The sequence below is a fragment of the Pezoporus wallicus genome, unplaced genomic scaffold (assembly GCF_028554395.1).
Source record: "Pezoporus wallicus isolate ANWC-B61680 ecotype Strahan unplaced genomic scaffold, APGP_CSIRO_Pwel_v1 contig_227, whole genome shotgun sequence".
NCBI classification, from domain to species: Eukaryota; Metazoa; Chordata; class Aves; order Psittaciformes; family Psittacidae; genus Pezoporus; species Pezoporus wallicus.
The window spans coordinates 2,903,927-2,928,235 of NW_026635704.1; the positions used below are offsets into that span (position 1 = coordinate 2,903,927).

At 38.4% G+C, this 24,309-nt stretch overlaps 1 protein-coding gene across 1 annotated transcript in view; it reads right to left on the reverse strand.

The window, feature by feature from the left end:
• The window catches only part of CEP192 (centrosomal protein 192), a 64,131-nt gene extending 42,155 nt beyond the window's left edge, over nt 1-21,976 (reverse strand). Inside the window, exons 1-16 of the mRNA XM_057397418.1 lie at nt 21,668-21,976; nt 20,520-20,642; nt 18,685-18,839; nt 17,133-17,173; nt 15,654-15,786; nt 14,557-14,711; nt 12,299-12,439; nt 11,688-12,024; nt 11,349-11,489; nt 8,875-8,939; nt 8,603-8,794; nt 7,525-7,648; nt 5,393-5,523; nt 3,875-4,898; nt 3,641-3,767; nt 2,078-2,252 (exon numbers count right to left, since the gene is read on the reverse strand). Of these exons, the coding sequence (XP_057253401.1) occupies nt 2,078-2,252; nt 3,641-3,767; nt 3,875-4,898; nt 5,393-5,523; nt 7,525-7,648; nt 8,603-8,794; nt 8,875-8,939; nt 11,349-11,489; nt 11,688-12,024; nt 12,299-12,439; nt 14,557-14,711; nt 15,654-15,786; nt 17,133-17,173; nt 18,685-18,839; nt 20,520-20,642; nt 21,668-21,837 (3,234 nt within the window). The 5' untranslated portion in view covers nt 21,838-21,976. The remainder of the gene's footprint in view (nt 1-2,077; nt 2,253-3,640; nt 3,768-3,874; nt 4,899-5,392; nt 5,524-7,524; nt 7,649-8,602; nt 8,795-8,874; nt 8,940-11,348; nt 11,490-11,687; nt 12,025-12,298; nt 12,440-14,556; nt 14,712-15,653; nt 15,787-17,132; nt 17,174-18,684; nt 18,840-20,519; nt 20,643-21,667) is intronic.
• Between the last annotated feature and the right edge of the window lie 2,333 nt (nt 21,977-24,309).

The following is a 24,309-nucleotide window of genomic DNA, read 5'->3' on the forward strand; positions in this document are numbered from 1 at the left end:
GTTTGTCAAGTCTTGTCTGAAGTTCTGCTTTTGTAACATCTGTGGCTCTTCACCTTGAAAAAGAAAATCTGGAACTTCAACCTGCTTGCTCTCTAAAGTCACATTCTAGCTAGGTATACTGGGTCTGGCTGGGGTGGAGTTTATTTTCTTCATAGCAGGCCCTGTGGTGCTGTATTTCTAGATTTGTGAATAAAACAAAACTGCTAACACACCAGTGGTTTAGCGATCACTGAGCAGCACTTGCACGGTGTCCAGGCCTTCTCCATTTCTCACTCTGCCACTTCAGAGAGTAGGCTGGCAGTGGCAAGAGGTAATGAGAGGACACAGTCAGGACAGCTGACCAAAGAGAGAATCCATACCATGTAATATCCCCAGCATTAAAAGTAGCTGTTTGGATTGTTGTAGGAAAGTAAGCTGCAAGTTACAATCCTTTAAAAAAAGCATTTAGGGTGCTGCTTGAGGTAAGGTGGCTCACCAGCTCAAATCAACCAAACAAGAAATGACAAAATTTGAAGATCATGCACCTTTGACAACCTGACCCAAGTGTTAAAAGGAGAGGGCACTACTGGTTAAACAGACTGTGCCACAGTAATTATTCAGATCTGAACATAACACCAATATGAACAGTCTTATGTATAAGAAGCTTTAGGCAAGAGATATGAAAGTGGCTCTTAACAAGTACAAATGAGATTAAGATCTCTCAGACTCTCTCAGCATAAGAGATCACTAACCCAAAGGAATAAATTAATACTGTTGTGTTCTAAGTGGGACTTAACCAGCGTACTCATAATACAAATGTAAAACTTTGGCAAAGTACTTGAGGATCATCTTGTTGAACTATCCTAGGGAATAAAGACTACTCAAACAGTAACATCTTTTCAAGACAGAGGGGCAAACTAGTATGCAGACAGTTTTATTACTGCATCTAGAGTAATCCATTTGCATGAGATGACAGGAACCTAGAACCATATGCATTTCAAACATGAAACAGACCCAAGAGCTGATGCTACACCAGCAAAGACTACGAGCAAATACCCACTTAAATTGGCCCTTGGGTTCCTTCCTACTGGACTGCAATTCCCACTGGAAACATCAGGATGAAAAAGATAATTCCCTGTGCAACCAGACCTGGAACAAAATGGGCTATAGGCCAGACACATGCTTCCTTCTTCCTGATGCTTTCAGCATGAAGGAACATTACTATTGGTGCTTCCTTTAGACAGAAGAGAAGGCTTCACTAAGCTTTCACTAACCACCAGTTCTGAAAAGCCTCACCCTGTGCAAATTAAAAAAGAAGAGTAGATAGCATTTCTATTTTTAAATTCCATCCACATTTGCACACAGTTTGGAAGGGGGGGAGGCATAACAGAAAGATCCCAGATTCCAAAGGGCCCATGGATTTAGATAAAAGAAGCCAATTATCTTAATCAGCATAATATTGCAAGTCTGAACAAAAGTTTTGCTCTTAAAGTTCACTCTTTGCTAAAGCAGTAAGAACTGTCAGAATGACTGTCAGAGGTAGGACATGACAGCTCAGGTCCTGAAAAAATAAGTTAAAGCCAAAACATGCATTTATAAACATTTATCATGACAAAAAAAGCAGGAAAAGTATTCTCCTAATAGCTGAATCTGAGCAGAAATTGAGCCTCAGGAGTGATGAAAGCAGATACAGATCCTGCAAACTACTGCTGGAATACCATACTGCACTCCAGAAACAGAATGACTTCTCAAGAAATGGAAAAAATGAAAGAGTAAAAATACACCAAGTCTAACTTTCTTCACAAGTAGTTCTTTGAATGTTTTACTATGTTTATATTCATTAGAGTTTGTGCACTTAACAAAATCTATTTCAGAATTTACATTTCTAAAACAGATAGGAGTGGGGGAAAATCAGAATACCTTCTCCATATGCACAGCATGTCCTGAACTGTTATGAACCCTTACACCTTTTCTAATTTTGAATTATTTTGACCATTTAAGGGTTTGGTTCAGGGGTGAGAGGGAAGTATTGTCTTGTTTGTTTGTTTGTTTTAAAGTAGGGGAATTAATATGTATTTACAGTTCAAGATTTTTTTACCCAATATGTCTCCGGATTATGTATTACAGCTGTGTTCTTAAGGGTACTGTCAGATGCAGAGACATAGGTTAATCTGCTCATGCTAGGACTTGAGTAAAACGACTGAGGTAGTAGTACACTTTCTTTGCAAGAAGATTCCTGATAACATGACTGGCTAATAAAGTCAGTTTCAGACCTGAAAAACAGATACAAAGTATGTCAGTATTAGAATGTATCTCTAACACTACCCCCAAGAAAACCAGTGCTACACATTAGCTATACTAGTCTAAAAGTCAGCTTCCTTAGCCATTCTATTCAGTACAGGCAGTACAAACAAGATATCAGCTTTCAATTAACCTTTACAAATTCTCGCTTTGATGTACATAACCTCATTTTCATTTGACATAAATCCATAAGGCAAAGCACCAGAATTCCACAGCTCTACTCAGATGCTGAGGTCACAGAAACAACACAACTTACTAAAAAAGTTAATCAATATACTCAGATCTAACTGGATGGAAGACTGTCATATGAAATTATCCAATATCCCAGGCACCACACATTATTATTTCCTATTTACTGCTGAGATTCTCTTCATTTCACACATCTGAAAACACAGGATCTCTCACCCCTTTGTCAAACAAGAAACAGTGATATGAAAACGAAGTCACTGATAATCCTAATGCCAATATAATATGCTTGCAAAAATACACATACTTCTGCACATTTTAACTTTTGAAAAACATCAGACAGTCTATAATTCTAACAGCATGTACAACACTAACCGTAGCTAACTATCAAACAGTGAACTTAAGACAAAGAAATCATTGCCTCCTCTTCTTAGAGGAATGTATTTAGTCACTGGTTACTGGCCACGTTTGTATGTTTACAACTACATAATCAACTTAGTTGTAATCTTATCATTTATATAACACTTATTGTTATGGGAGCTCATTTAAGTAATATTGCCCTTTCCATCACTAAGAAAGCCTTAGGTCTTAGGCACAAGTGGCCATTTTAAAATATGAAGTGGTCAAAAGCAGTACAAATATTTCTACCCATCTGCTCTCACAACAAGCAGAGAAATAGAGTGAAATAGTTATAACCTTAAAAAGCATATCTTAATTGATCTATACAGCATCAAGCTTTGTTACAATTAACAGCATAACCCCCAACTAAATAGTTTTATTTGTAAAAGATAAATTACACTAGAACAACAATTAATAAGTATGGAATTTTATAGCTCTATCAACACAAAGGTTTAAGTACCCAATGTATCTAAGAAGCTGAGTATTTTGGATTCTTGCAATACTGGATAATCTTGAGCAGAAGCATCAACGTACTCATAGAGCATCTGTGCCTCATCAGGCCAGTGAGGAAAATAAAAAGTTAACAATTGCTTAAGACTGCTTCCCCATACACATAATACAAGCAAACAGAAAGCTTAGTCTAAAGAATGAAGTCTTAGCCTAATAGAGATCTCCTATAAACTAAGATCAAGGACAACATTCAAACTAAAAGCTGATCCCTCAAAAACCCTTATGAAGCATTAATAATTCTCATAACCTGGACCAAGGAATTTACCCTGAAAATGCTGTTCCCGACGTCTCACTAGGAGAAGAATGAATGAGTGGTGAAGTAGAAGGTCTGAAGGTACACTGCTCATCCTCCAGAGACTGCAGGTCACATTCAGGTACAACAGGTTTATGTTCTGGTAAATAAACAGAATTTAATAACGGTGTTTATAGAAGCACAGGGAACAAGTATACTATCAAGAAAAGCCTTAACATCTGGTTACATTTACATAGGTTTACTTACCAGTACTATTCTGAGAAGCTGGGGAGAACTTCTCAAAAGTTACGTGTTTAGCATTCCCATTGCAAGCAATACTGGCATCTTTGTTTCTCTTCTCTATTTTTGCATCTTGCTTCTTTTCATCGCTGTTCAGTCTTGGTGTAGGCATTGTTTTTGTAGGACTTACCGAGACATATTTTCTAGATGGCTTGGCATGTTTTAAGTTGCTGAGTGACAAAGTATTTCCTGCACTTCTCTCCTCCAAATCATTACATAACTGAGGAACAGCATTTGTTCCTTGATCTACTGTTTCTGTGTCTTCCCTGATACAACATCTACTACTGAGATTGTTAGTCTGATAAGGAAGTGGACTTCTTTGTGCCACTTCCATTTCTGCCGCTGAAGGAATTCCACATACCTGTACTTCATTTCCAGTAGGTGAGGTTTGGGTATTGAGGCTACCTGATCTAAGACCAATATTCAATGACTGTAAGTGTTTACTGTTTGCTAAATCTGACGATTTGTCTGAATACTTAGCCCTGTTTGCAGTCACATCTTCATGGTTGGGAACAGCAGATAGACTAGAGAAATTCTGAGTATCATTTTCTTCATTAAAATAATCCAGAAATTGCTTCTCTATTTCTTGCTGCTTGCTATGATTATTTATGAAGTCTTCTGAAAGAATATCCTTATTTTTATCTTTACCCAGTAAGAACGTATCAGACGCTTCATGTTTTACAACACTCTCACACTCACTTTCATGTCCAATCTCATCTGTTTTTTTGAGGTATTTTTCCATATCAAATGCACTATTGTCCACATGGCTGGATAATGTCTGATTAGCAGGAAGTACTTTCTCTTTAACAATTCCAGTAACGAAACATGTTCTTTTATTTTTATTGGAGAGTGCCATCATCATAGCAGCTAACTGGGAAGGATCAGCACTGGAGGAAGCATTAGCAATAGCAGATGCAATCGTGCTAATACTCAGAACGGAGTCAGAATGATTAGATTGGCTGTCTTCAAACTTGTCTTTCTGAATTCCATCCTACAACAAACCAAATGAGTTAAGCACCAAATTAAGAGATTTTTTAGTGTTTTGTTTTCTGCATTTTGTTTATTTTAATTATTTTGCATTTTGCTATATGGTACTATAGTAACATTTTTAGGTGCCACATTTTTAATTGCCTGTTAAAAAGAAACACTGCAATAGGCATAATTCTCATTGTTGTGATTTTTTAAGTCTACTCCACAAATTTATTTGCTTTCTTTTAAAGATCAAACAAAGACTGAGTGCTCAGAAGCCTTAGTCCCTGTAAAACTTTTCAAATCCTGAAGTGTAGTAAAATCCCATCAGAACAAACAGCAGACAATTTATTATGACCAAATACACAGTATCTTCCTGGAGAACCTGATCACTATAAAAAGCAGTGAGCTGATATGAAAGTCCAAATTTATCTACATTCAAAGAAATAACAACTGAAGTTACTCGGATTTTGTTCAAGCTGATAGTTGCACTTAATAGAAAAATACTAGAAATACCTTTGCTCTGGTTTTGGTAGCAGGTTCTGTAGTGATGCTTGTACATATTTCAGCTGCAGTATCCATTCTATCCCATGCACCCTCACAGCTGGTAGAATTCTCATGTTCTTTTGTTTGTGCTTCTAAGTCACCTAAGAACAAAGAAAAAGACAGGAAATTAATTTACAGTAAGGAAATTGTCTGAACATCTGCATTCTTGGGATACACACACTCCCTTTTTTTTTTGTAGGAAAAAAAAAAAAAAAACAGAGTTGCTGTAAGGCACAAATTGAAACACATCAACTGTTTCCTGTACAGTACTCAAAGTTTACATTCAAGTCACAAAATTAACGGCATTATGAATACCATGCTCACACTCTTTAAATTTTATTTTCAGGCAGTTTATCATATTAGCATGCGCTAAACACTTTCATAAAACGATGTTTACAACATAATATAAACATAGACCAAACTCCAGTAGTTAACTATAACAGTTAAATCTGAGTAAAGCCAATACCCTTATGCTAGAGACAGTGTTTGATTGAGATAGCAATGGACTGGTGATTTTGAAGGATTATGTTTAGGGTGAACAGCAAACCATAAACAATCTTCCTGATCAGGAGATCAAACTCCAACTAGGAGGTATTGCTTATATGAGATCTAGAGGCTACCATTTTGACAAATGAAAGAAAACATCCGGACTCCCTAGAACACTAAAACTAAGTTTTAAAGATCCTCTGGTGGTTGAGAAGTAAGTATGAAACAACAAACACTTTTTGTCTGGATTTGGTTTGGGAGGGTGGGAAGAAGTCGTTTGGGTTTGTTTCTTTCTTACCCCCCCACCCCCCCCTTTACTTTTGTTCTTACAGCAGATATTTGGGGTTTGGACATATTTTGTATTTGAAGTAACACCCTTCACAAGTTGCTGATCTCTCAGCTTCCTCTCCACCTACTGCTCCTTAAGCAGGAATTCTATACTGGTATTCCTGATAAAGAATATTATTGCCAGTACTACTTAAAATCAGATGGCAGTAACTACTAATATTTTTGCCACAAAGTGACCCAAATACCTACCTTCTCTAGCATTTATACAAAATACTGAAGAGCACATAAGGATATTTTTCTATTATTCAAAGCAACAATTACAACTATGATTTAACCAAACAGAGGTCATGAACTCCATGAACTCCCGGTATTCTTTGACAAAAGTCTAGATTGTTGTATAGTGAATTTAAGTACACTAACATTTTATTACAATAATGATAATTAAGAAACCCTTTATAATATTTGCAAGGTCTCAGCATTAGGAAGATTATAGCTGTAAAGCTGTTTCAAAGTGGGCTCTATAAAAGCCTGATGGATATTTTTCACTAATGCAAAAATGTATTTAAGCCACTGGACTGTCTGTACAAGGCAGGTTCACAAAGACTGGTATTGCCACAGTTCTATCAAAAGCAGTAGAGATGCTTTAAAATGCACCCACCCATTCTAAACATAACATCCTAAGTTGATAAGCATATATATACACCAAAATACATGTTGTGATCTTTGCATATATAATTTTGGAGCAATCTCCTAAATCATTACTTTAAAATAAGCAGATATCATGATAGTGTAGCTTTTTATTGTTCTTTAAAGATGGCAGAATAAAAAGTAAACTATGCTTATGCACACACTGTCAGCTCAGTTACCACCCAAATTGCTTTTCTTCTTTCCCTATACCCTCTATATCTATATGAACAAACAAACCAATTTTCTGAGTGGTTAGTTTGTTTGGGTTTTGGGGTTGTGTGGGGTTTTTTTGGTGGTGGTGGTGGTTGGGTTTTGGTACCACATTAATACAGCTTTTTCAACAGGACAACTCTGAACAGACTTTAAATTATGACAAGACATACTGGTAGTTATCCAGTGTCTGGAAATAACTGAAATATCCAAGATAATTCAGGGTAGTACTTGATACTTGTCTAGGCCCTGTGTTTTTCAGGGGGAAGAGGTGGGGGGGTTAAAAAAGTTAAAAAAAGATATTTGGCAAATGAAAACTAGAGTTTTTCTATCACAGATTAGCCTTCATAGTCTTTCATAGCTTTATACAGGTAATTCTTAACTATTGTTATGACCAAAGTCTAGGGCTGACTGTTCTGGTCGTCAGTTACCTTGAAACACCTCAGACAATTGTGAAATCTCTTGGCCGAAGTCATCTCCTGATGAATCAGACTGCCTTAGCAAAGCAACAGGCTGCCTTTTCTTCGGAGATGTAATGTAGTAACCAAAAGATGGCTATGGAAAAAAAAAAAAATCCAGGAATACAACATGAGTAAATTTAACTATTAATAAACAGGCTCACTGGGCTTGCAAAGCAGTTTTAGCCATGGTGCCTCAGCAGCTAGAGTTTGGCTATTGTACCACTAAAAAAATAACATGTGCCTCTTAGCATTGGCAATGCCCAATCCAAATATATACACTTCCAATATATACATTAACTTATTTATACCAGTTAGACAAAAGAAAGTAGATATGCTCTCATTGTGTCTGCCTGGAGGCATGCTCTGCCACTCAGCCTCTGAATGTGCCAGGATAGAACATGCCAACTCTACCAATTCACCAGGACACAACTGAATTACACATGCATGTTTGACTTGTTCCTCCCATTGTACACACTTCCCCACTTTTTTTGTGGGTCTACAACACAGATGAGATACTGTTTACCAACAGCAGAAAAGAGACACGTATCGGACAGATGCAAGAAGCGTACAGAAGTATGTCGGTAAGTTAAGAGTTGAGATAATTATATTTTTACTGAAGTTGGGTGTTTGCCTAACTAGCACATCAACTATCGATAGCCATTCAAAGATACCCTCACTGTTTAAATACCCCTGTCTGAGCAGCATTTCATTCAACTATTATGTGGATCATGTGCCTGGACCTCCAGTGTGCACCCTGTATATGGTGTACTTTCTCTCTAACCCTGACCAATTGGTAAAGATCAAGATTCATTGATAACACCAGCCAGCCTTTACATCAGAAATTCCAAGCAGGAAAGAAAAGCCAACCCAGACCTGTCACACATAGAGAATTTCCTTTGCAAGTGAATTCAGAAAAGTATTTCTCAGAAAGAATTAATTACAACATATAAGAAAAAAACAAAACAAAACCAAAGTAGTGCTTTGCTGTTGTTTTTGTAGTTGCTGCATTGTTTGTCCTTGCATTGTGCCTTAATATTAAGATACATACCCGTTTTACATCACTGCCTCCACCAAGACAACCAAGAGCTTCAGATCTCTGACCAAAGAACTCCCCCAAAGACAACCGTAAATAACTGGCATCTTTATCAGGATCAGAGTTTCTCAGCAGAATACAGCTATTGGCCGATTTCCATGAAGTATCTGCTAATTCAGATGCATTTAGAATGTCTACTTTTCCTCCCTGCAGACAAAGGGATTTCAGAAGTTGTAACTTACAAATAAATTAGAGAATACTCTGTTTACACTGAGATCATAACTTACCTGCACAAGTTTGTGTGCTTTCTCGAATTCTTCCTGGTCTTGTGCAATCATAGCAGCTGCTTCAGCTTAAAGCCAATGAGAACATGTATTAAAATAAGGCATAAGTTATTATGTGCTGTCATTATTATTTTGCATCATCGAACTATACTTTGACGGACAGATATTGCAATACCTAATTCTATGTCTGAGACCATTTAGGACACAAAATGAGTTATTCCATCTAGTTATGGTTAAACATGTTCATATTAAATTAGGCTTTAAAAAGTACTCCCTGGATCTTTAGGAGTCAAAGTAAAATCATTTAGCTAACTAACTTAGTGGTAAATAAAGAAAGTATCCTACAGCCTTAACTCCAAACCAAACTACAGCTTTTCATAAATTATGCTACATATAAAAGCTACAATTGAGCAACATACGGTTACTTCCAAAGAAACTTTTAATACACTTGATTTTGAAATTTTCATCAAGATGGTGGAGCAAAACAAACAGACTGGTTTGTACCAGCTCATGAAATACCTCTGCAAATTAACAGGGCAAATAAATCAATACTACTTTTAAATTCAAATGTTTGTATTATTTTCACAATTATCATTTACAGAACAATGAACACTTCAAAATACCTTTGCCAAAATTATGTTAAAAAGCGATCAAGAGATACTGCTCTACCACCTTATTTCAGTGTTAATGTCTCATTAAGCCCATCAAAACTTCTAAAATATGTGGCCTTTTACACACAGCATCCCCAGTCATAGAGGGCATAGAACAAGTAGAGTAATAAGTCAAGAATGGACGATAATATGGCTGTTGTCCATAAAACTACTTATGGGAAGTAGCAATGCATACTCTGAGGAAAGACACAAAGTTGGAATACAACTTTAACAAGCAATCCAACTGCATTTCCTAAATTAAACCTAGCACTATCAATAACAGACTGCTAAATACAGTTGAACTCCAAAGTCAATATCAATTCTTACTTAAACTTCTGTGTAAGCCATACAGATCTCTGAAGACTTCTTGAAGCACCAAATCATCAAGTGAGCAATCCTGCACTATTCTGTACAAGAATACACTGTGTGCACAGTTTGCTGACAGAGATAGATATGTCATAAACGAGACTCAGAAGCACCAGATGTAACATTTCCTTTCTGTCCCTACAAATAAAATCTCTCAGCTGTCAAGCATCACACTTGAGCATTGCAGACAGACAGGCAAACTAGCAGCCAGAAAAATGCTAACCATACTGAGTCTGAAAGCCTGTAAGTCTTCTATCGTATAAAGGGGTAAGTCAAACAGCTCAAAAGCAGAATTGTTTTTAAAATCCATCATGCTGGAACAAGCCAAGAAGCCTTAGAAAAATTTACAACAGTCAAATATTCTAACAACTTAACAACCCTCAGGTTAATCCTGAGATGCTGAAAAGCATCTGAAATATCCTGGCTTTTGAAAAATAATGGAGGAACTCTACTTTACTGGCATGGTAGATAGGGATGGATACCAAACTGGATCACATTTGCTTGTTCCAGCAGAAAACCACTACGGTGTTGAAAGACATTTCAACCAATCAGCCCTGATTGATTACTCATTCAAAATAAACAACTCTACACAGCAACATATACAGCATTCTCATTGAATGAAAGAAAAACCTTGAGTGGACTGTGGATGTCTTTAGAATACATTAGCCCATTCATATCTATGTAAACTTCAGAAACTATTAGAGTCTAAGAGAAACACTTTTGCTTGAATCTGATATTTTGCTGGTAAGGAATTCATTTGCCTACAGCACTATGCACATATTATCCAAGCCTCTATGACAAACATATAAACTCATGAAGATCAGTCTGAGATAGCTTAAGGAAAATGCACAACTTTTAAGTAAACAGGGGCTCAAAAAGACCTGGAATTGGTTACAAGCTGAGTCCCATAAAGCCTTTTAATAAGCTCCAACATTTTTCAGTATCATTCTTTCAGCATCAAAACACTCCCAAGGGCTTCTCAAAAAACCATCAGCTAGTGAATTCAGCAGCTCTTTGCACATTCTAGTTGATTTTGTAGTAATTTCTTGTTTACAATTATTTCCTGTCTTGTAAGCATCATGGAAGACAATATGACTGCTGTTTTCTCTTCATGAAAGGGTAATAACGATTAAAGTCCAAAGGAAAAATTGTGGAAATAACAACTACAGGATTTACTTCTGCTCATACAATAGGGACCAGCAACACATGTTAGAATGCTTTCTGAAACAAAACAAAACACGGGAACATGGGAAGAGCAGGAAACTTGGAAAGAAGCTATAACTTCTAATAATTATGATATCATTATCAACTATCAACATCAGCTTTCAAATAATTTGTTGTATCTGAAGCCTGGAGGCTTTGCAACACCAAATACTGATTTATAGAAGTGAAAAAAGAAAAAGTTTGCTTAACACTATTACAGGTAACAACAGTTAACTAAAGAGGAAAAAGATTACATACATCCAGTAATGAACTCCTCATTTACTTTATCACCTTCAGACAGATTTAAATCTTGTTCCTCATCAAATGAGGTGTAATATGCAAGATCAGTCACCCATTTGCCTTCTTCATTTTGATAGACGATGCTGTGTGGTACATTATCTGAAAGATATAGCAAATGCCACACTGTTAATTAAAATTAAAAGGAATATGGCAAAGTCTTGAAGTTTTTAAGATTAAGGCATTCACTTGCCAGAAGTCAGCAACAAGTTAAAAAAACAAAAACAAAAACAAACCAGCATAGCTAAAGTTGCTGCAACTACAAACTAGTTTGATCATCAAATATCTAAACCAACCAACCTTTGTCTGCTGTAGCTAAACTTATGTTCTCACAGCTGTCTGCAGTTGGAGACAGGTAAGTATCAAGAAGACTGACTTCACATTCAGTTGCATTTGTCTGAGGTGCTTCTGCACTAGGAACTTCAGGAGTGGTGTGGTGCCCCAAAAATCCTCCTGATGTGTGTAGTACTTCGGCATCAGAAGCAGCAGCCTGACACTGAGAGGACTGTATTTCTTGCTTTGGAAGAACATCTGAGATATCAGCTTTATGACTGTCCTTGCACTGAAGATAAAGTGAATCTAATTGCAACTCAGCAGCAGCACAGGATTCTAGCACATGTCCAGGAGTCATGGAATTCTTAGAAAACAATAATAATTTGAAAAGTGTCAGAAGTGCAGTTGTTAACTGTTTGTGCTAACAGTTGTAGGTACAAATTAGCCCAAATTAACAATGTTTGAAAAATATTTCTAAAAAATATATATATAAAACCATAGTGGTATTTTTACTTTTTTTTTTAAGAAAGGTTGGATTGTTAGTTCAACCTCTAACAAGTTCTCAAACACAATGCCATCTTCTATAGTCTTACTCTCTGTGACAAACAGAAATTCTAATGACAATTTCCATCACATACCAGTTGCTGTACTTCTCTGGGCAGCATTTCTCTTTGCACAGGACATCCAGTTATCCCTTGATTTTGTGCATCTTCATCACTAGCATTTCCAGAGTCTACTCCTGCCACCGGCTGGTAAGTGTGAGGAACCAGAAAGTTCTCCTTTAAGTTACACGAGAACAAATATAACAAAAAAAAAAATTATGCAACAATTATTTTTACAATGTTAAAAAAAATCTCGAGTAAAGACATTATCATTATTTGTTTGCTCATGTGCCACTGCCAGAGGCATCGCTAGCTGCTAGCACCACCAAGGACAATAGTTCCTGGCTATGCTATGCCAATCCATGCATGCATCTGCCTCCAAGATCATACACAGCAAGAAGATGAAGATCTCTTCTTACTCCTATCACATCCTTTCATTCCCTTTAACAAGAGCACCATGCTACTCCTCCTCCTCTTCTAGTTGATGACTCCAAATCCTACTTGTAACCTGTTGTACCTACCCCACTGACACAGACACAATGGTCATGAAGCAGGGACATCTTACACAAACAGATAAGACCTGAGATCAGAGAGCAGAACTGTGTTATTCGCACTCTTCAACAACCACCTATTCATTTCTTCACATACAGCCACAGATCAGCAATCAGGCTACTTCTATAGGGTTAACATACCACTTCCCACAGCTTGGAAACTCTGATAGCAGTTGGGAAATTTTGGAAATTTCAAAAGCTACAGTTGATTCAACCATATAAGTCAATCACACTCCGTTCTGGTCAAGCTCACACAGTGACAAGTTATCTAAGCAAGTTATTTACTCTCCTGGAAAAAGGAGTCTCTGTGATGCTATATTCTCAATAAAACGTCGGACCTTGCTATGCAAGGTAATAAACCAGTGATTAAAAGGATTGTATAAACTAGTTGTATGACAGAAGTGCCAGCATGTAATATTAATAGTTACAGAAACAAAAAACGAAACAGAATCAGTTACAGTTAGAACTATACTTCTAATAACAAATAGCAACAAGTTAAACTACTGAAAGTAGTTTTGTCACAGAACCGTCAGACTAAAATTAAGCAATTCCTACACAGACAATAGACCCATCTTCTGGATATTACAAGTTATAAATGAGACCAAAAGACAGCCTTAGTTTCAGTTTAGCTGATCAGCTTACTGGGGCTGGACAGGACAGGATAAAGCAAGCATTTTATGGGTATTAACTTTTTTCTATGGGGATTTATCTTTTACCAAAAATTCTTTGCACTCAGAAGCTGGTAACCAAAATTAAAATCATACCATTGCAAACCAGTGGTAGCCGTAGAGACTTCTGATTAGTTACCAATTACATAATTTCCCTTAGTGGACTTGAGAGGATCACAAATGCTTATCTACAAACATTTTACCATCTCTCACATTAAAAAGCACTACTTAGAGGAAGCTTAGAGGGAAAGCAAGGTGTGTAAGAAACATTTATACTTTAAAGCATTCAAGAGAACACCTCAGAAGTACACTAAACTCAGACCAGCATGAACAATCCAAAACTCCAAAAGCAATTTTTACTTTTATAATAAGGATCAAGAAATGCAGTATTAAGTAGTCCAGCAGAAAAAGTCCATCTTAAGGAAATACTCCTAATGCTATGTGAATTACAGGATTTAGCTGAGGGTGAGTCTCCATCATCCCAGAGAAGGAACAGAAATCCTCTCTGTGGGTTTAGGATTTTTTTCCCCTCTTTGCAAGATCAAATAACAGAATTAATCGCACATGGATCTCTAACAGAGCTGCTTAACAGGAGAAGGAAGAAAGCTATGCACAAGACAAAGAGAAGTGCGAGGAGCAAGGTTAGACAGGGGTGGGAAACCTCTGAATAAAGAGGACCCCATAACAGGAAACTTCAGCTTTGCTGCAAACCTTCCTGACTAATGCCTCTTAGGACAGCCAGCTCCTTGCCTAATTCCACCTTATCTCATAAACAGCAAGACCTGCTGTAACAAGCAGTGAATCAGCTGCTAGAACTGCACTACAAGGAAGAGGAAAATATAAAAATAGCTCCCTAACTTCTTTTCCTTTTTTACCCCTCCCTAGAGAAAACCTTGCAGAGTGAACAGAAAAAGTCAGAAGCTCACTCACACAGCTCTGTTTATGGTTAAGAGCTGTATTTGCTAACTTCAAAATTAAAAATAATCCTTTGCTGTACATGTTACCTGTTGGACAGTATTTGGGTTTGTCAATTGCCATTGCACATGCTGAGCTTTGAACTTTACTTTAAACCTACTTGAAGTAAGCCATTTTCAGAAAGCTTCAGCGCTGTACAGCATTCTGAGAGTGGCTGTATGTCAGTGCCTCCTCTTGCCACTTCTGGTTGCATCAGCTGCTCGAAGTAGGCTTCTAGTTGGTTATCAAAGAACTCTTCATCATCAATATCATCATCTATGGGAAGAGAAGAAAATATTCTGTTCACCTTTCACAGACATTTAATATCACTTGACATACTTTCATAGCAACTCCGTAATGTTTAATACACTAAGTCTCACAACACACTCATACACTCAGAGTAGAATTATCATGGTTTTCAGGTAAAAATAATCGGGACACAGAAGCATGTAATTGTCTTACCCCATGACTAGTGATATACAGCAAAACAAGATGACTATATGCTAGCATTTTAACTCCCATTAACTCTACTTGAATGCAGGGCTGCTTGATCTCAAGAGAGCAGTAAACCTATTTATCACTCTGCCTTCCTCATTCTTGGTGCATCTGAGAACATACCCTGTCATCCTTCAGGTTATGTGCAAAGTCAAGTGCATGAATAAAGAGCAGCATGTTTGTCCTTCAGCAGCAGCCACTGGAAGGGCAGAGAAACTTCAAAACTCTTGTTTGGTACACAAAACTCAAGTTCTCACTTTTGTCCCTGAGCATAAACTAGACTTTCAACTTGGGTTTCACCTGCATGTGTGGCATCTAGAGAGCTGAACTGAAGCTCATGTAAAGGTTAATTCTAACTGCATGTACGTTTTTCACCACAGTTTATTAATCTAAACTGAAACTGTAGCTAGGGTTACCACTTTAGTAAACAAATGCCCACATTTTTACCTGTATTTTTGATTCACAGTAACAGGATGGATGTTTATTTTAGACTGAACTTCCAAATGTGATCTTCTCTGACAAATCCCATACTCACCAACTCCTATTACAATTTTAAAACAGCTAGTTTCCCAGTGAACGGTTTGAATATTCCTAATACTAGTTTCTGATCAAGCATAATCCTGTATTAAATATTTCAGTAACACAATACCTTTCTTCTCCAGTATACAATAACATTAAGCCAAAACTCTAGACTCAGCTACCTGGAGCTATAAACACGCTTACCAGTGGAATCTTCTTCTGAGCTTCCAAAAGAGGTGAGTTTCTCATTTTCCAAAAAACTTGAGAGGCTACTGCTAAGGTGATCACTTGAGATTCCACCTTCTATCAGTTTTTCAGATGGTTCAGATGGATCAACCTGTGAAAAAGCACCCATACAGAAATGTTTCTATGAGTTACTAGCTACTGTATAAATTCAGTTAATAACAATTAACTCATCCCAGCAAACATTCTAGTTCCAATGGACTTCTGCCTGCTACCTTCCAGAATGGAAACAGCAAGAAATACAGGGATCATAAAAAAGAAAGAGGGAAAAATCATCCCAATGACACCAAATTTAAAAGACCTCAAAAAAGTACTAAACCATTACATTAAAGAGTTTACTCCCCCCTTTATTAAGCTGCAATCCCAACTTTAAAGTACAGACAACTCTCAATACCTTCCTGTGCTGTTAAAACACTGCTGCTTCAAATGAGCATACTAAATTACTTAAAAAGTAGAGTTTCAGCTGAATCAAGCTAACTGTAAATACTGTATCTTTTATATACCCAAATGATTTTAAAAACAGCACAACATAATATCTGCTTCGGATTTAGTCTCACATTCTTCGTAATAAACACCTCATCTTTGACAGACATCAAAAATGTCAAAGTTCAGAAAGTAAAGAATTTGAGAGGAACTTGAATTATGGTTTTCAGATGACAGCCTGTGAGCAGTCAACTGCAACTCATTGACCACTGTGGCCCCTAGAAAAATCAAATGAAAGAGAACTAAATCAATTTAACAAATACTAGCTGACAAATTAAGGAGTACATATTGGACAGCATCTGGCTACAGCTTGAGGCATATTTTCTGTAAGTGCCATGAGATCTCCCATTCCTGTCTGCCTTGTATCTGTGCCCATAATTGCCAGCTTCTCTACACACAGTAGATAAAAACAGCCAAAGTATAGCCCTACCTGCTGATACCTGTAGATATTTGCTAGCTGTGGGATAAACACACACACCATACACAGAGGTAGAAGGAAGACTGCTCTTCTACTACAAACGGTGTCATTTTTAATGATGAGGACACCTGAACTAACACTCCTCAAACTAATTAACAAGTACAGGGGCAAGTCAAATCACGTTGATACTGTTTACTTCAGTTTCCAAAAGGCTTTTCATTAGGCTAAACTACAATGAGGGTAAAATGTAAGGTCCTGATAAAGGATTACAAGACAACAGAAGCTAGAAGCAAACAACAGTTCTCACAACTGAGAAAGATTAGGTGGAGTCATGCTCCCATGGTACTAATTATGTTAAGTGATCTGCAAAATGAGGCAAAGGGAGGCATGACACATTCAGCACTGTTACATATTTAAGGGATACACAACATTAAGACAGTAAACACTTCAATTCCTTCCCTCCTCCTTTCACAGACTTAAGTCGATTACATGACTAATATTAGAAAACCTTTAATTTCACTATTTAGAAAAGCTTTCACCTTGTTATTGTCTGGAAGGAAGCATATTCCAGTTGACAGATCTGAAACAAAAGAATGTGGTGTAAGCAGTATTTTAGTATGTTCTTATGTTATACTACTAGATGCTAACTGTTCTAAATGACAGCAGACCAAACATCTTAAAAGGTCTTGGCATACACCATAAAAGTAGCCTGAAAACATACACGTTAGCATGATATGAAAGTTTATATGTTCTTGTAATAGTGATCTAAAGTATCTGGGAGTAATTAACAAGGCAGGGCTTCATCAGCACTAGAACTGTAAAAATTATGAAAGACAATAACTGCCTTAGGGATTTCTATGACACAGTGCTGAAAAGGAAGTAATTCCAGATTGAACTAGCAGAGGTAGGAACAAGTGTTCTGTTCCACTGTTGCATTTCACTTACTGGGCCAATTATTTTTGTGAATAACTTGTAAGCAGCTTCCACTCATCTTTGTGTTATAACCACCCATAAGCCAGTTGTGAGTCCCATGAGACAGAACATTTTAAGTATGCACATACAGATTTTAGCAAAAAAGGCTTATAATTTTTAAGTAATAGATGGGAATAAAAAGCAATTTCCAAACTAGAACTCTAAACATTGAATAAACAACCAGTTAAAACCAATTAACTAAATAAAATCAGGCACTATCGAAACTGGGCAGACTGTTTTCCAAAGCATCATGATTTTTGTTGCCATAGTTACTACCACTTCTCCAAGACTACCATAATAAGTGACTGAAGCCACACATCACTGTTAGAACTATACTTTATAGGGACCCGTTTATATTACGGGCCATAGTACTTTCTAACTGAACACATTCTCTATTAAATTATTAATATACTCACTTCATGAAAACCTACACAAACATTCAGATAAGGCTTAGAAAAGGGTAATGACTAAAAGTATATATTTACTAAGTATATTTACTGAATTTGAAGAAACATGCAGTATTTAATCACAGGACTGGCATTAGCAAAAAAACCCAAACAAGTTTAATATCAATAGTTACACTTTTAAAGTAAGTTACAGAATATTATATTGCTTCCAATACTCTCTACTTCAAAAAACAGTTTTCACAGTAAGTATTCTAAACTACTTTTTCATGCATCATGTCACTAGGAAAATATGCTTCCAGCTTCTACAGCTGCAGTTAAAAATCTACTATAGGTTGGAATAGGGCAAGAAAAGAGACAGTTAAAATATAATCTCAAAGACTTACTCCTGCTGAAAGGGGCAGAAAACAACTTGCACTTTTTCCACATGTAAAGTTGCTGAAATTAATTCAGATTCCTACCAGCATCCTAGTATTTTATAGCAAACACTATTTTCACCAGCTTCCTGCCTAGCTTTGTACTTCAGGTACAAAGTTTGGGAAGAAATCTAGGAACACAAGGTCACCCACAAGCTTTCTCTGTTTTCAGTTTGTTCAACTCCAAGAGATTCTTTTTCAAAGCCCATTTAGAGTATTCCATGAAACAGTGAACAGGTCAAGAGAAGACACCTATAGCATAAAAAGCAAATCACATTATTTTTCTCCAATTTTAATACCTTTTGATCGTTCAAGTGGCAACACCTCCAGTGAAGTACCTTGACTGTGACTCAAATGCTCAATGACATTCTGATCTTGCCCTCTGTGTATTGAGTCGGATTTTTTCAAATTAACAGAATTTGGATGAGGTTCTTTAACTTGTGTAGCAACTTCCCTACAAAGAGAATTATGTCAAAGAAAAGTCACTCAGCAAGATATATAGATCAATATTAGCATATAGCATCTCTAGATATAAAGATCTGATAAATTCTCCAGTTTAACTGACTTTGTATCTAGGAACTCAGCTGTTCCCATTAATAAAGATTCTACAGACATATTACCTGTCATTTTACAAAAAAGGAATAAACATCAAGACTACAAGGGCTTCACTTTCACAATATAAAGTGTGAAACAAATGAGGAAATTCAGTGACATACACCTCTCTAATTTTTCTGTTTCTTCCTTTTTCATTTCTGCAAAAAGAGGGAAAAGTGTAAAGGAGAAAAGGGTCTATTCTGGGCAAGCTCCATAATCCATTTGAGAGCAAGTCAGACTCTGGACAAGATTTTCATAATTCCATAATACCAGCACACTTTTTGTAACATTAAAGGAGGGACTAAATCATAAAGAACATGATTTACTGAAATTACATATAGGTCTGTTAAATAACAGCTTTTATAATTCTGTGGGAAAGTGTTTTCACTTCTAGTTTCATGGGACTTCCACACAAGCAGATAAGCTTATCATACAAGATGTTAAAATTCTTTTCTGAGGAAACCACACTTTTGATTTAATATTTTAAATCACAGAATGGTCTGGGTTGGAAAGGACCTTATGATCATCTAGTTCCAACCTCCCTGCAATGGGTAGGGACGCCTCACACTAGACCGTGTCGCCCAAGGCTCTGTCCAACCTGGCCTTGAACACAGCTAATATTTGAAAGTCTAAAGTGCAATTATTCCAAGTCTGGTCTTTTTTTCTTGAGGACAATCAAGACATGGACTCCTTCTCCGAAATCTCACATTCTTTGTTTTTACAGGAACATACTGCCTACAGTACAATTTTATCAGTGAGAAAAACACACATCGCATTTTCTACTACGACAAGAACAAATTTGACCTTGGTCAGAATAACCTACACAACAGCTTCCAACACTTCCACCATTTAGCAATGCTTTCTAAACTATTTCACTAACATTAGTTATTTGCTAAGAAATAGCAATCACCAAAGCTACAAGGAAGGTAAATTTAATAGGAATAGATGCTCCTTTCTGTATGCAAACTACATTACACTTAGCTGGAATAGATTTAAGTCAGTGTAAACTATTATTCACACACATGACATGAACCAGAACCATCAGCTTAATTCTACGTTACATAATGTAAACTAGGTAAAGACAAGCCAGGTTCAAGTCAGTCAATTTTTACTTAGTGTGACAACAAAACAAATCATCATAGTTTAACAAAAAAAAAAAATCCCTTCTAAAGAGTCATTCCTGTCATATACATGAAACCAAATTAGCCAATTAAACAGCAGCACAATGTTAATGTAGGGCTGTGCAGGTTAAGGGGTAGTGCTGCACAGGATGCTTCCACACAGTCTGCCACCATTCCTCTTCAGAAGTCATGGAGGAGCTGGTTTAGCAGGAAAAGCTGCCCAAGCTGCCAAACACTGTAAGCTAACAGGCTAATGCACAGCTGAGCTCTCCACTTACTGCATCAAAAGGCCAACAGAAGCCGCTGCTGAAGTGGGCAATTAAATTCTGAAGTATTCCGTAATTAGCTTATAGTACATATAAATCACATACTAGTATGTGCATTTCAGAACAGAAATAGATTTTAACTATCTCACTTACGTGTCATCACAAAAGCTGAGGGCAAATCTCCCCACTGGCTCAAGATCTGACTGACTACTGTGAGGAGATCCTAATGGAGGTGATGGTTTCCCTTCTAAATAGGATGCAGAGATATCAGAAAGCCTGTAAAGGTGGGGAGGAAAAATATACAACAGAATCACTTTAATATGCACTGCTCCTGTTTTCAAAGAACCAGAGAAAAAACAAACGAACAAACAAACATATCAATGCCCACCCATCTCCTATAAGTTCAATTATTTGGATATTTTAGCATTTTCTAGACAATCTGTATTTACAGGTATAAATATGTACCCAGAATGACCCTCTCCAGTCTCCTGTAGAAAGGAGAAGGATCCTCTCTTCAGTCTTCTTTCGAGAAATACCACATTATCATTTTTAGTGGCTAATGCTATCCCATTTGGAACACGCACTTCTGGAAAGTCATGGTACAAAAGTCTGATTTTAGTTCTTGTTAAGTCATAGGACAGCACTTAAATGAGCAAAGGCTTCTAAGTATTACCCTTCGCTCTACTCCTTGCTGAACAAATCATTATAAATTGTGCTAAACTTCAATTCATATCCATAACACTAGTTCTCACATTACCCATCTAAAATTCGTCAGATTCAGGTAAGCTAAATGAAAAGTCAACAGAGTAAAGAGAGCACATACATAAAAAATATATTGCTCTCTACATAACTTCAAACTTGAATATACTAAGCTGAAGAGTCCAGCAAAAATAAACCTGATTATTATCTCATTAGTCCAGAAACTAAGTTACTCTTTTAAAGCGCAAGTCAATAAAAGTATTTTATGAATTATGAATTTAATGCAGATTCTTCACTGCTAATACAGTCAATCCTGTGTTTGCTGATTAGTATGCTGCTGATTAGTAAATAGTTTTATCATCTACCAAATAATCTGTCAGAATTTTTCTTTTCCACAGTTAAATCATAGAACAGCTTAGGTTGGAAGAGACCTTAGGGATCATCCAGTCCCAATTCCCTGCCACAGGCAGGGACACCTTCCACTAGACCAGGTTGCTCCAAGCCTCATCCAGCCTGGCCTTGAACATTAACAGCCGCAACTTCATGTTTCAAACCAGTCAGCTGGGGGTTTTTATATTATCAATCAGTATTGACAGTCTCACCTGTTGTCACAGCCTGTTTTACTCCTGGCAACAGTTGAAGCTGCAACAGGTAAGCCAGGGTTTGAGGAAACAGTAACATTTTCAAGAATGACACTTGCACTGATATTCAGCGAGTGGCCCAAGAAGCTTGGAAATGTCTCATCGGCAATATTTCTGAAGTTTTCCATCATCCTGCACAAGTTGCTTAAAATAGCGCTCTGCCTGGCAACATTATCAGCCCCGGTCCAGCAGCATCTGAAAGAAGGAACAAAGCAACTGTACAGTTACACAAGCCACAGTAGTGCTGTCAAAAATACGTTAGTTATACATCACAGCCAGCGGTCTTTGGCAATCACCCCGCTTTATCCACAAGCGTGCTTAAAAATCACATCCAATCCGCTCCTACCAAGCCGTTTAGGGGGCAGAGTTTTATAACTTCCTCGGGGTTTCTAAAAGGAGCAGTAAGTACTCCTGCAAGTTAAGAATACCGACGCTCCAAGACGTGCCAATCTATATTTAGTTCGTAAAGCTGCTCAGACCGAGAGACGCTTCCTCCATTTCTACAGCAGCGACCACCTGGACAGCTACACGCTCCGTGACGCGATCACCTGGGGCCGCCACTTGGCAGGCGGCAGCAAAACGCTGCAGATCTCAACACGGAAGGCCCGGGCCCTCCCCCCGCCTCAGCGGTCCCTTCAGGCACCGCGACCACTTCTACCACCACCCGCCGCGGCCCGAAGCGCCACAACAGCTCCACCTGAGTGAGAGGGGGCGCCACCGCCGCCAGTCTCCGCCGCGCAAGCAGGGAAGAGGAGCGGCTCGAAGCCAAGGACCCCTTTCCCGCCACGCCCCGTTCCCCTGCCCGCGCCCCGCCGCTACTCGCCTGAGAAAACGGCACCGCGGCCCAACCGCCGCCACTTCAAGCGGCCGCGCCCCTCTCCCGCACGCGCCGTCCCGCTCCCGCCCTCCAGTCCCGCTTCTCCCGCCTTGCGCCGCGCAGCGCCCCCCAGCGGCGGGCGGGCCCTCCCAGCCCCGCTCACCTGGCGCGCAGCACAAACAACAGCACACGCGCTCCCCCTCCCCGCGCCGCGGACCGACCCTTAGCGCGGGGCGCGTGCGCAGCGCCGCCGCTCGGCTCTCCGAAACTTTCCCGGGCCCGGGGGCGAGCAGCCAATGGGCGAGCCCCAACCGCAGGCCGCGATTGGCCGTTGGAGAGAGAACGAGACGGACGAGAGAGGCGGATGCTGATTGGGCGAGGGGCGCGCGGCTCCGCCCAGCACCGCGCCTCCTGCTGTCCGTTAGGCGGGAGGCTGAGGGGTTGTCCCGGATACCGGTAGTGCTGTGGTAGCGCCTGGCAGGGCGGGCTGTCGGAAGGGAACTATCATTTCAGGTATTTTCTTACTGAGCGGCGAGGTTTGAATCCCCGTAGCGGTAACTCAGGGCCTTCCAGGGGAGCTGCGGCTGCTGAGGTGTGCTGCCGGTGGTGGCTGACCGGCCTCCCCTGGTCAGGGCACAGCCGTGTAAAACAGAAGTAAATCTGACTAAAACTGATTTTTGTTATATATATGAATGGTGCTGTTTATATTACTATTTTCTATCCTATTGTTGCAATATGAGTCACTTAGATGAGGTTGGGCAATATACATTTATATACAGTACATGGAAAAATTTATTTCAGTTTTGAAGCATAAATGTACTGTTTAAAGTAGAGCATGAGAAGATGCCTTCCAAACATACGTGTATGTGCACATGATGACTTCAAAAGACCTGAATCAAATTCAGTGTTACTCCAGAATGTTTTTACAGTTCACTTCTACAGCTGCATTCCTGGTATGGAGATTGCATAAACCTCGAATGAAAGTGAAAAGTCACACATTCGATACCAACAGAACTTCATACTGTGTTCAGATATGTTCAAAATAAAAAAATAAAATAATTTCAAAAATCACACCAAAAAGGAAAAGCCACCTCCTGGCTACTATAAGACCCAAAAATGTGTAGTCCTGGAATTTCAGACTGAGATGTGCTCCGAACACGTAACAAATACAGCATAATGCATATCTTCTTTCAGAAGAGGGACAGCAGCCCTACAGAATGCTAGATGAATTTAAAGTACTGCAAGTACCTGCTGTAATCATCCCTTTCTAAGCCCTTCTACAGTCTCTCCCTTCTAATGGTTCAAGGGCCCAGATCCTGCACAGTACAGTTCACAATCTGGAGTCATGGGAGCAAGAGGGAAGTGTGAGTTTGAGGAAACAGATGAGTATGGAGTGACAAGTCCTAGTTTGGAGAGACATCAATGAAAAATGGCAGGCAAGGGAATGGCAAGCATCAGCCACAAAACCAGCCTAAGTTCAATTGTTGAAGTTAAGCTACTTGGCCAGCCTGTTGAAATGGGACTTTTCACTGGAACTGTAATAGAATGTTTCCATTATTAAGAAGTGTGACTGGAATTCGTCAGGATATCTTATAATAATAATACATGTCCAGCACAGAGGAAAATAATGTGACCGTGCTGAACTATAAACAAATGCATTAAATCTAACTTTTTGCAGCTTTTTATTATCATAATAGGTTATATTCTGGGCTCCGAAGGAGTAACGAAAGCAAATTTAAAGGAGGGGGAAGAAAGGCAAGCAGGAATCTTTCCCTTTTTTTGATCT